General features: G+C 41.3%; 2 protein-coding genes across 4 annotated transcripts in view; both read left to right on the forward strand.

The window, feature by feature from the left end:
• The window catches only part of bicd2 (bicaudal D homolog 2 (Drosophila)), a 23482-nt gene extending 14088 nt beyond the window's left edge, over nt 1-9394 (forward strand). Inside the window, exons 2-9 of one of the 3 annotated variants that reach the window (XR_001640385.1) lie at nt 3277-3489; nt 3626-3778; nt 4020-4460; nt 4580-4909; nt 5008-5682; nt 5815-5966; nt 6114-7602; nt 7723-9394. Coding sequence is in view for 2 of the 3 variants with exons in the window: in XM_016556398.1 (XP_016411884.1) it covers nt 3277-3489; nt 3626-3778; nt 4020-4460; nt 4580-4909; nt 5008-5682; nt 5815-5966; nt 6114-6474 (2325 nt within the window). In the remaining variant the exon portion in view is untranslated. Of the gene's footprint in view, nt 1-3276; nt 3490-3625; nt 3779-4019; nt 4461-4579; nt 4910-5007; nt 5683-5814; nt 5967-6113 lie in introns of all 3 variants that reach the window. The other 2 variants (XM_016556399.1, XM_016556398.1) reach the window with 2 other exon arrangements.
• Nucleotides 9395-10003: 609 nt separating this feature from the next.
• Nucleotides 10004-12771, forward strand: part of LOC107743252 (caspase recruitment domain-containing protein 19-like) — a 4659-nt gene continuing 1891 nt past the window's right edge. The window contains exons 1-4 of the mRNA XM_016556400.1: nt 10004-10094; nt 10620-10759; nt 11274-11430; nt 12342-12404. Coding sequence (XP_016411886.1) covers nt 10088-10094; nt 10620-10759; nt 11274-11430; nt 12342-12404 — 367 coding nt within the window. The 5' untranslated portion in view covers nt 10004-10087. The remainder of the gene's footprint in view (nt 10095-10619; nt 10760-11273; nt 11431-12341; nt 12405-12771) is intronic.

Here is a 12771-nt window from a genome sequence, read left to right on the forward strand (position 1 = left end):
CTGATAGGTACCCCCCTTAATACTCACAGGTATTTGGTACCAGCCAGCCTGACCGGGGGCAGCCTGCGGGGCATCCGGGACCCGGATCATTGTCCCCACCTCCATCATTGGACACCTGTCAATAAAATGGTCCGGGTCCCCGCAACGCCAACAGGCCGGCCCAGACCTTCCCGCCGCCCTAGTGGCAGGTAGTGGGTCAAATGATTGGCGTGGAGAGAGCGGGGAACCAGATGCGGCATCGGTCCCAGCCGTGGTCAGCCCCGCCCCCCTGGGCGGAGCTCTCGGGCCAGTAGCATACTCCAGTCCGGCCCCACCCCACCCTCGGGGCGGGACTCGCGGAGGACCTGGAGGACGGGACCTGGGAAGAGGGACAGGTCGAGAGGCAGAGAGAGAGGGAGAAAATAAAGGGGAAGAGAGAGAGACAGCTGGAAGGGATTCGCCGACCCCAGGGCACGCCACCATCTGATCCTCCGCCAATTGGACGTTGGTCGGTGGCACTGGACCCACTCTGCCGTCTTCTTTGGCAGCCGAGTGATGAACTGCTCCTGTACCACCCGGTCGATGATGTGCTCGACGTCGCTTCCCTCAGCCAGTAGCCATTTGCGACATGAGTCCCGGAGCCATTGGGCCATCACGAAGGGTCGGCCGCTCTCGCCCAGGTCCAGCGAACGGAATCGCTGGCGATGTTGCTCCGGGCTTCGGCCGACCCGCTGGATGATGGCCCTTTTGAGATCAAAGACCAGGAGGGTCCGCACGGGCAGTTGCTGAGCAGCCACCTGCGCTTCCCCCGATAATAGGGGTATCAGGCGCACCGGCCATTGCTCTCGTGGCCACCCACCGGCTTCCGCTGTTTTCTCGAACAGATCCAGGAAGGCTTCGGGGTCATCCTGAGCCTCCATCTTGTTCAGCGGCAGGTGGGGAGCCCGGGTCTGCTGCGTGACTGCTTCTGCCCGAACCTCCCGGTCCATCCAGCTCCGGAACCTCTCGCGGTCCTCCTGTTGCGCCTGGACGATGGCCTGGAAGCGTCGCTCCTGATCAGTCCGCATGTCCAGTAACGTTTGATGTTGCTCTTGATGGAGGACCGCGAGGGATGAAATGACATCCGCAAATGGCGTACTTGTCGGAGTTTGCATGACCCAAAGAGAAAGGAAAAATTTAAATCGCATAATATGACCCCTTTAAACTATTCATGTGCTGTCAGCACTGAAATGACTGATCAAAGTCAGCTAGAATCAGTTAATACTCAGCAGACCAAGCTTCTGTCAAACTACTTTGGGGGACAACTGAGTCTTCTCTCACATAGAGCAATGCTGTCTGGTTTCTGAATCAGCTGTCTTTGGCAAACGTTTTTGTTGTTGTTAGAGAAGATCAGTCGTGACGTCAATTTGTAGGCCAACTCGGAAGAATAATTCACCATGGATTCCCTCCGGAATTTCAAATGGGTTTTTAGAGTAGCAGTTTTGATTTCCGAGTAAAGTAGGGTCTGTGTTGACATTACTTGTAGTCAACTTTCTTGTTTTGTTGTACAATATAAATTGTACACACACATTAAATGTTGTGTGTTTCAAAAACTTAAGTTACAAAGGACTCAAACAGTCAATTGATTACTTGCCTTAACTTTTTTATCTCTTTATGTGCACAGCTTGTATATAAACTGAATACTGCTCTTCTAGAACCCAGTAGAAATGGGAAAACTTCGGATTTCCTCTCTGTAAAAGTCTGTGCAGATAAGAAGTCTTGTGTTTAACATCACTGCTTAATCTTGCTCCTGAAGTCACAGTGGAAGACTTATACAGCAGTGGCATGGATATATTTAACAAGGCCTTTTCTCAGTATTAGTTATACAGAGTAAGCTGCGAATGCAACTCCGGTTCAGTTTGAGCAGAGCAGTACTGAGAATTGTAAGTTGATTATCAGATATACAAGGAATCAGTTTATGCTACACAGAATTTTTGTGTCATCTTTTATTAAAGACCTGATCACAAAAATAGTCTTTAATCAATAGTTCAGGAATAGAGAGAAACACACAGTGTTGGGGGTCTGTGTGTTGTTGGCATTGTCTTTATCCATGGAATCTCTGTTCTGGAATCAATAAAGATCTAAAGAGATGTCTTGGCAACCCAGAGTGACAGGTGGACAGCTGCCGGTTCTTAGCAGCAGCTGCTGTGGCAGGAGGAGGACTTAGTGCTGACACCATTTCCACGTCTCTTTCTGTCTTACACGCATTCTGATATCATCATGGGCCAATGTCACTTATAGGGGTGGGTATCATTCAAATATTTTCGATATCGGTACCAATACCTTGATGTCGATACCGGTTCCTAAACGATACTTTTTTTGATACCAATTTTATGAAATCTTTATTTTTATTTGGGCTAGTTAAATTAATTTTGCTACCAACATCTAAAGAGTGCCTGCCTGAAGGGCTACCAAAGAGTTTGAATGAAAATGTGTTTATTTATGATGCATAAAATGCTAGCTATGAAATTAGACTTGGTAAGACAAACGAGTTGTCCATTTTATTTCCATTAATGCTGAAAATGTGATTTCCACCACCCTCATTTCCATCACAATACATAATTTGACATGTGGTACAAATGACACTATGGTGGCAAATTTCATAACTTTTGTAAATTACAAAAATTACAATTCTCCTCAGATACATGTATGTTGACTGTTTCACATTGTTAGTGGATAAATAAACCATTGAGAGTGTGAAGTGTGTTTATTTTCTTAAAGTCCAGAGGGACTTTGAAGAAACAGCCTGATGTATGTTGCATTGTTAGGCCTTGCATCTATGTGCTTTGTCCATCATACATCAATGATCCCTGCATGCCTTTCTGCTAGCCATTCAGCCAGGTCACAAGCACTAATGGAGCTGTTAACATTTACGGCTTGTACTGCCATGGTTGCGCATGTGTGTGGTCACTTAGTCAGGCTGTAGCATGCCAATGACATCATTCAGACTGGCACACAAATTTAGTGGGGAAAGAAAGAGACGGAGCGTTCGATAAAAAGAGCTACTGGACAGAATTCAACTAGGTTTTTCTGTAGCCAGTTACATCATCAGTTTGCAGGAAATGCATCTTTGAGCTTTACAAAGTGTCCCACATACAAACTAAACTGTCTGTGGGAATCCTGAAATTTGGCTTCAATGTCTAACATAGGCCCAGACAGAATTGACAGACTTCTGTAGTCTAGTATAGCCATAGTGCTAGAACTTGATAGACTTAATACATTATTCTAACCCCAATCTCTCCGATCATGTTCATACAGGCATACGGCCAGGTTCACTCCACCCATAGAAAGGTGGCTGCAGACGGGGAAAGCAGGGAGGAGTCCCTCATCCTTGAGTCAGCATCTAAAGAGGCGTACTATGAGCAGAGAGTGCAGGAACTGCAAGCTGACCTGCGACAAACAAAAAACACCCTCACCAGCACCCAGGCGGAGAACGAACGTCTGGCCACCCATGCACTCGATCTGAGAGAGGTTTGTGCTGTAGAGGGTTTAATTAAGAGTGTTACTAAACATATTTATAAAACGAAGCAAAGAGTTATGACCCTAGTTATGCTACTTCTATGTTCTATATTAGTCTTTTGTCAACTAAACTTGTTGTGTCTTTAAGAATAATGAGCTTGTGGAGCTCCAGCGCAGTCGCCTGCATGACGACATTAGAGAGTACAAGATACGAGAGTCTCGTCTGCTACAAGACTACACTGAACTGGAAGAGGAGAACATCAGCCTTCAGAAACAAGTCTCCACCCTTAAACAGGGTCAGGTTAGTAGCATTGACCATTGATCACATCAAATGTGGGTGTGGAAGAGTAGACAAAGCTCATGAATAGTAATCGAAAGGTTGCTGGTTCCAGTCCCAGCACCATCACCATGGAGGCACTTTGGATGAAAGTGTTTTCTTAATGATGACTACTACTTTCACATAGTGGCATTTATACAAGTCTGCTGTTACCATACCGTTTGTCTTTGGTTTGTTTCTCATAAATCTCTGTTCTCTTCCAAAGGTGGAGTTCGAGGGACTAAAGCATGAGAATCGACGCTTGGAAGAGGAAGTGCAGTACCTAAACAGCCAGCTAGAGGATGCTGTTCGGTTACGCGAAATAGCTGAGCGTCAGCTAACAGAGGCTCTAGAAACCGTAAAGACCGAACGGGAGCAGAAAGCAGCTCTTCGAAAAGAATTGACACATCACATGACCCTGGGAGACTCCCTTCTTGCCAGCTCATTGGATGGGCTCAAACTGAGTGCAGACGAACCAAATAACGATGAGGCCATTTTGAAGTTTGAAAACGGATTAGCTAAAGTCAGCGACGTTAACGACGAAGATAACAGATTGTCTTCTCCCAAAAGAGATGGAAACTTCCGTCCCGCACCAAGTCTGGTGGATGACTTGTTGACAGAGCTGAACATCTCTGAAATCCAGAAACTTAAGCAACAGCTCTTACAGGTATTGACTATCCTTCGCATTTGATTGGCATTCAACCTTTCGGTCAACCTTGTTGACATAGTCACCTTGTTCCAAACCACTTTAAATGTAGCATTTATCCCCTCCATTTCATCTTGCAGGTGGAACGAGAGAAGGTGGCTCTTCTCACCACTTTACAGGACTCTCAGAAGCAGTTAGAGCATGCTCGAGGAGCATTAGCTGAACAGCAGGAGGCTATGACGAGACTTAGCGATGATTTGGGCGTAATGAGGAGATTGCAGGCAGGCAAGGAGCGGCAGTCAGCCCTGGACAGTGAGCGAGAGCGGGACAGTCGAGAGGACAATGATGTGGACTATTATGAGCTGGATATCAATGGGCCAGAGATACTTCGCTGCAAGTATGAAGTAGCCATAGCAGAGGCAGGTGAACTGAGGGAGGAGCTTAAGGCACTAAAATCGGAGCATGATGAGGTGAGTGGGACTGAGAAAAGTTGAGTTTTGTTCAGTATTATTTGTTTATTGATGGGTTGATGATTTCGTGTCAACATGATTATGCATGATTCTTCTAGATGAAGACCGAGCATGAGGAGGTACGGGCACGACTGGAGGGACACGTGCGTGACCTCAGTATTCAAGTGTCTCATTTGGAGAGCAGCAGCCGTGCAGACCGTGATCAAGTCGCTCGGTTAGAAAAGGAGCTGAAGGAAGTGAGTGCAGTTGCTGGCGAGACAGAAGGCAGTCTCAGCATTGCCCAGGATGAGCTTGTTGCCTTTAGTGAAGAGCTTGCAAACCTCTACCACCATGTCTGCATGTGCAACAACGAAACCCCGAATCGTGTCATGCTCGATTTCTACAAAGAGGGTAAAGGAAACAAGACCGAAGGTAAAGATCTTCAGTCTACGTTGATGCAAACCAGTGACAGCACAGCCGAGACACCGAGATCCAACTCCACCGCCGCTGACAGCTCGACTTCTGGGACACCAGTCAGAGAAGATCCACGTCCTGAACCAATGGACATCTACAACCTAGTAGCAATAATTCGCGATCAGATACGCCACTTGCAGAAAGCAGTGGATCGTACCACAGTACTATCCAGGCAAAGAATTGCTTCTCTAGAGTTGGCCGCAGTGGCGGATAAAGACCAAGCTGCTTGCATGGAGGAGATTTTGAAGCTCAAGTCCCTGCTGAGCACCAAGCGAGAACAGATTGCCACCCTGAGGACTGTGCTCAAGGCCAATAAACATGTAAGAATAAGAACGATTAGCTTGGCATGGGTGTATATGACGCCAGAATATTGATCTTGTAGACCATCCAAACAGACTGCTAGTTTTTCAAGAGCTTTTTCTGAACTGTGGTGTGGTTCTGTCCTCTTTCAGACAGCAGAGGTTGCCCTGGCAAACCTAAAGAGCAAATATGAGAATGAAAAGGCCATGGTCACCGAAACCATAATGAAGTTGAGGAACGAGCTGAAGGCTCTTAAAGAAGATGCCGCCACATTCTCCTCTCTCAGGGCAATGTTCGCCACCAGGTAGTGCGGGAACACAACTGAAAGTTGTTTCTCTTCCAGCTTTCTTTGTCTGGCTCACCCCAACCAAATAACCAGAAACAGTAGGGTTGCTTAATCCAGGAACTAAATCTCTCCTGCTCTATCCCTCTTTCTCCTTTTATTCTTTAGGTGTGATGAATATGTAACACAATTGGACGACATGCAGAGGCAGCTGGCTGCAGCAGAAGATGAGAAGAAGACTCTGAACTCCCTCCTGCGTATGGCCATCCAGCAGAAACTGGCCCTTACACAGCGATTGGAGGATCTGGAGTTTGACCACGAGCAATCCCGAAGAGGATCCGGTGCTGGGCCAGGCAGCCGTGGGAAGGCTTCATCTGGCCGTGGCAGGGGACCCTTATCATTTTCCAGTCCCCATGTAAGTCCTAGACTTCCCTGTAAGAACCGACCGCAACCACACGGCCTCATTGGAAGTCCTGCGGTTTTCTGCAGTGAGAAGTATAAAATTCTGTGTGACACTGGATCCGATTAACACCTGTGTGTAACTGTCACTCATCAGCATAACTAACATTCCTTTTACTGTATGTGTGCTTGGGATAAAACAATGCTAGCATGTCACTGTTCATGCTAACAGTTCTGATGGCTTCATTAATACAAGTCAGTCAGTCCTTCTCCTATAAATCTACCTGGAGAGATTGGATGGCTTGGCAATGCCATACTATCTACTAAAGTTATCACAATCACTACAAGTAAAAGAAATTACTTCAATAATTTTTTTTGTAATAGGCTAATTCCAATATTTGGATACCAAATTGAGTCTCTTTTGTGACTTATTATCGAGGAGTACCAGTACTCTTGACATTTGTACTACTTACAGTACTAGTTTTTTGAAAGAAAGCAGGTTGTAGTGCATGCAAAGTTCTGGCATAACTGCATGACCTACCACATTTGACATTGTTTAGTATATAACCAGAGCACACTGTACAAACAGATAAATTAGATTCAGTTGCAACTAAACTCGCTGAAACTTAGATATCTATAAACAAGTATTGAGGAACCGATACTTGGAAAATGTCTAAACGTGGTAAAATACATTTACGTTTGTCTAAATTTGTCTTTTCTCTCTGAATGTCTGAGCCCAATGTTTCTACTTTCACCCAACCAGCATTGATTGTCATTGAGTTAAACCCAGTTTCACAAAGCTAGTCTGTTAATCTCTGTGTCAGTGCAAATAAATCTGTGTAATCCCGACAGAGACGCACTTTACTGAGCCTGATGGGTGCTTTGCAATCCAGGTTGCAACCCTAAAGGACATAGTTGATGCTACAGATTTTTTGGCTAAAAATATGACAAAATTGAGAGTTGTCATAGATGATGTCTAGAATGATAGAGTTTTTTGCACACTTTGTCATCCATGTCTTTTTTTGGTTTTGTTCATACTATTTCATCTAGCCTTTCAGCCAGCATAACACATTGTCTTTACAGTGTGACTCTGAACCACTGTAGCGTGCATGATCTGTTGCTCTCAGTTTTAACCGTTTATATTAGTTGGCATGCTGTCTGTTGAGTCTTCTGCTTCCTGCAGTCCATTGCATCTGGAAAAATGAGTCTTCCATGTTTTGCTGTTTACTAATGGGTCTAACCTGTCTCAGTGTTGACGGTAACTTTCACTATGTCCAGTGTGATCAGCTTGACTTAAGATATATTAATTATTTACAATACATTTGGATCAGTTGTGATGTAATATTTCTGATGATCGTTTTGTTTCTCAATTTTGCAGTAATTTTATTAGCTCTGGAGATTATCCGCAAACGGTTATTTCCCTCTTCCTTCACTCTGCACATACGTCCAGAATACACATGTCTGCTCCAATTATGGAAACAAGAAATTTGTCCCTGGATGTGGCTGCAAGAAAACACACAAGCTCACATGTAAAGCAAACTGATCTATGTAATCATGATTCTGACTGTTACTGTGGTATTTTTTTCTGCTTTATTTTTGTTTAATGTGCACCTTTAGTGCATTAGTTATGTAAGAGATGCACATTTCAGTATACTTGGCACATTTTTTTGTTTTGTTCTTGCGAATTTTACGTATTTAACTGAAAAACAAAAATAATATAAGAACTGTGGTTTGTTTATAGTCTTTTATGCTTAACTGTCAGGTTCTAAGCATATTCCAGGGAGAACGATTATGTTAATAAGGCCTATAAATTTGTTTCTTGTTCTGTTCAATAGTCAAACATTCTAACTGAACATTATCTTGCTATCATGTAGTGTAACTCCACTTAAGGAACAATAAGTTTGACTTTGACTGAAAAGTTTGGAGTCAATTTTCATAGTGGGTCAAGCATTTGTTAAATTCAAGACATAAAAATCAATATCAATTCCAAATTGGAATACTTTCTACTTTTTTGCCAAATACTGCATTAAGGTCAGCATGTTGTATTTTACATTGCAATACATATTTGTTTTAGACATTGATTATCTGTTTTGTATAACCCTCTCATAAGACCTCCTGTGCCTTTTATGCAACTATTTGTTTTTGGTTTGATGAACAATTCTAAGAGCCATAGTCTTCAGTATTTCTGTCAGTCTCGCTATAGATCTAGCCCACTTGGCCCACATCTAATTTGGACAATAATTAAACATTTTCGGAATGTCAACTCAGATTGCTCGTTTAGGAGATTTTAAATGTTATTAGGTGTGTTAAAATCATACATTCCTTTGAGGACGTAATGATTTCTGATGGCGGTCATCATGGCTGTCTGTAGATATTGGTAGTCATTATTTTCCTATGCGTAGCCTTGCTAATAATTTTGTTATTTGTTTGTATTTCAGCAAGCAGAAAACTTTGCCTCAGAACATTAGTGTCATTTCAAATTTAAGACATTTTAAAGTTTTAAAAGACCTTTTTCTTTTCTTTTTCGTTTGACTACAAATTAAGTGCAATTTTGTGCTGTTTCTGGAGTGTATGCAATAGTTTTCTATTTGCTGAAACCGCTTCATCAGCCATGTCATAGCTTTATATGACATTTTGAATTTATTTTTACACATTTTTATGCAATGACCTCACGTGTTTGTTATTATTTATTCATAACCTTGGCTATCAGTTCAGTATTAATGATTAGGTTTGTATGCATTATTACTGGCACATGTGCTGCCTCTTTGCATTTCTACTTGAAATCTTACAGGTACAATGTAAGCTATACTGCCTCGCCTGTGTTTTTTTTGTTGTTGTTGTTGTTTTTTTTGTTTTTTTTTTTTTTTTTTTACAGTGCTGATGTCAATGTTCTGCTTTTTTTCTAAACATTTGTGCTCTGTAGTTTATCATGAGGAACACATTATAGGCCCATGTCTGTCTTAACATTTCTCATTGACAAAAAAAGTAGCAAAAAAATTAATAAATAAACTAATATAAAATATTACTGTTTGCTTCAGGTTGTATATTAGTTGTTGAAAATTAGCTTTGGTCCTCAAATTTGGTCAGACAGATTTCCATGAGTCCAACAGTGCTGGGATGCTTCACTGTTGGCATCTTTTCACTCGACTATATTCATGAAATAATATTTCCTGCTCAACATAAATTTATTAGGAAATATAGCTGATATTAGCAATAGCAATTATTCTTGGGTAAGGTTTATTTATTTTCGAAAGTCTTATATTTTGGGCTAAACAACAACAACACATTTCCCGTTATCTCGGAACTGAGTTGGTGACACTGGTAGGACATTATTTATTTATGTACAGTGTAAAAACATATGGTATATGGGTTGTTACAAAAGAAAGTAATCTGCCTTTAAACCGTCTATTATAGGCTATATGGTCGAACGTGCATCTATAAACATTAATATTATTTATTTGTATTATATAAATTATATTTATTATTAAAATCGTTTTAGATAGTGTAGCGCTCACTGATTACTGTATCTAATATTCTCATATTCAGTAAGTGTTTAATCTCTGATACTAAGGGAATTGAATCTAGACTTTACACTAAATATACACTGCATTTGCTTTTACTTCCGTATGTGACTTTTTCCTAATTTTGATCGGAACTTCCGGTAATTCTCATCATGGTCTCCGCCCCTCCACATACAATGCAATGGGCGTTTCCAAACAAAAGACAGCAGAGGGCACTTCAAAATGGGAGGTCAGTCAAACTTCTATTTGTTACTGCTGATGTGAAGTATAAATATGAACTATAAACCTATAATTTTTACTTTATAAAGTGTGCTTTATAGGATCCTTATAAGTTACACGTTGCTCACAAACTTGAGCTGCTTCGACAAGTTTTGCTTCGACAGTTGTCGTTGTGCTCCATTACGGTGCATTAAAGTCTACCCTGCTTAATATGTTACATTTCAGAAGCTCTATAATCCGTTAATATATTATTTCCGAACTTTTAAGGCGTTTGGTTGGCTAAAAGACATTCAAATAACTCAATGTACCTCAGAAGTATGTTTGACAGTCTTGCGTTCCCAGTGTCTCTGCTCAATGTAACATTTATGAAGTGGCTCCATCTTCTGGCTGAAATGTGCACAGTATTTAGATATTTGTTACTAGACAAATAGGGATTATTCAAAGGAATAGTTAATCCAGAAAATTACAATTTGATCATTTACTCACTCACATGTTGTTCTAAACCTGTATGGCTTTATTTCTGTGTAAATGACAGAGAGCTTCCATGAACAGCTGCGAATAGACAGCCGGTTCCTGAAATCGGACCGACGTCTAGATACAGAACTGGTGGATAAACTCATCCTGCAGCTCAACAGAATCTACCCACAGATCCTGACTGACAAGGAGGCCTCCAAGGTAAGAGCTCCACCCTTAGTATCTGCAGTGCTGCAGCCGTGACGTCAAAAACGTCTGACTAATTCACCACGGGTTACATCAAGATGTTCCTATGGGGTTTTATAATGGGGTTTCTGAGTAAAACAAGCTCTGTGGTAAACACAAATTTACTATACTTGTACTTATTGCTCTACAACGTATATTACACACACTTATACTGAAAATGCTAATTTTGAAGCAGTTATTTTTATTTTTAAAAACATGTTCGTAATAAATAACCACATAAGACCGTTTGTTGTGTGAGAGTGTGCAGCTGTACAACAAAACGTTCAAGTATTGTTAAGCAGTGTTTACCACAGACCTTATTTTACTCCTGCACTGGAAAAACCCCATAGGAAAATCTCGAGGGAACCCATGGTGAATTAGCCTTCCGGGTTTTGATATCATGTCTGCAGCACTTAATACAGATAAACAGTCCAATCGTCAAAATTTGTATGTTATTTCTCTCTCCAATAATGATTTTCCCTAACATTAGTTCAGGGATTTGGATGTGCCCACCTGTATCAGGCTGGCGGAGCTGCTGAATCATCTACAGGAGAAAGGAGAGGAGGCATGTCGAGAGTTTTACAGCGCACTGCACCTCCACGTGGAGGACGTTTATTTCAGTTTACCCACACGCCTCCGACTCAGAGGTTGGCGGAGTCTTCATTTTCCACACATAACCACTCAAAAACAACATTCTTTTGAGGATGTTCAGTTAGTTTTGCCGTGCAGCATATCATTTGATTCATAGTGGTGATATAAATGTATTTTACGGAGTAGTTCACCCAAAAATTAAATTTAGATGAAAATGTACTCACCCTTAGGTAGGGCTGTGCAAAAAATTGAATGCGATTTTCATGCGCATCTCGTCAGTAAAGCCGCTCCTGTGATTAGTAGTAAATCTCCAGCACGTGCGTTCAGATGGAGCGCCATTTACTACACAGAGCTGTAGTTCACTGACAAGCTACACAAAATCGCGTTCAAAATCGGCAATGAATCGCCTGCGATTTAAGGCCATCCAAGATATAGATGAGTTTGATTTCATCAGAACAAATTTGGAACAATTTCATTAAGGCTTTTTTTTTTTTTTTTACTTAAAACCATTTCCTTTGGCTAAAATATCTATAATATAGCAATATATATAGTATTGCTATCTCCAGTGAAAAAATAGTCTAATCTGAATCAGGAGAGAGATATGCACAGATTAATCACCGTTTACAAGTAAAAAAGGTTCAAAAAAAGTTCTAAACTAATATGTTACGTTAACATTTGGATGCATTATTATTTGGCCGGAAGCGACATTTTAAAGTTAAAAATTGGCTTAATGATTTTCACTTCACAAGATGTGAATTGATTCACTGTAGAGGATCCATTGGTGAGCAAGTGATGAAATGTTACATTTCTCCAAATGTGTTCCTATGAAGAAACAAACTCATCTACATCTTGGATGGCCTGAGGGTGAATACGTTTTCAGCTGGGTGAACTGTTCCTTTCAGCCTGTTATGAAGCTTGACTTTGAAGTGTTTTCGGTTTGACCACCAAGTTTTATTTGTTTTTGTAGAGTCTGGTGAACCAGTTGTCCCAATCACGAGTCCCAAGGACAGATATGTAATGAATGACCATAGTAAGTCAACCTTTTCAGTGATTATGCACTTGTAAATGTACACGATTTACATGAATGATGTCCCATCATGGACCACAAAACCAGTCTTAAGTCGCTGGGGTATATTTGTAGCAATAGCCAACAATACAGTGTATGGGTCAAAATTGTCAATTTTTCTTTTATGCCAAAAATCATTAGGATATTAAGTAAAGATCATGTTCCACGAAGATATTTCGCAAATTTTCTACTGTAAATATATAAAAACTTAATTTTTGATTAGTAATAAGCATTACTAAGGACTTCATTTGGACAACTTTAAAGTCGATTTTCTCAATATTTTTATTTTTTTGCACCCTCAGATTCCTTATTTTATATTAGTTGTATCTCG

This window comes from Sinocyclocheilus rhinocerous, unplaced genomic scaffold (genome assembly GCF_001515625.1).
Source record: "Sinocyclocheilus rhinocerous isolate Xijiao unplaced genomic scaffold, SAMN03320098_v1.1 scaffold227, whole genome shotgun sequence".
NCBI classification, from domain to species: domain Eukaryota; kingdom Metazoa; phylum Chordata; class Actinopteri; order Cypriniformes; family Cyprinidae; genus Sinocyclocheilus; species Sinocyclocheilus rhinocerous.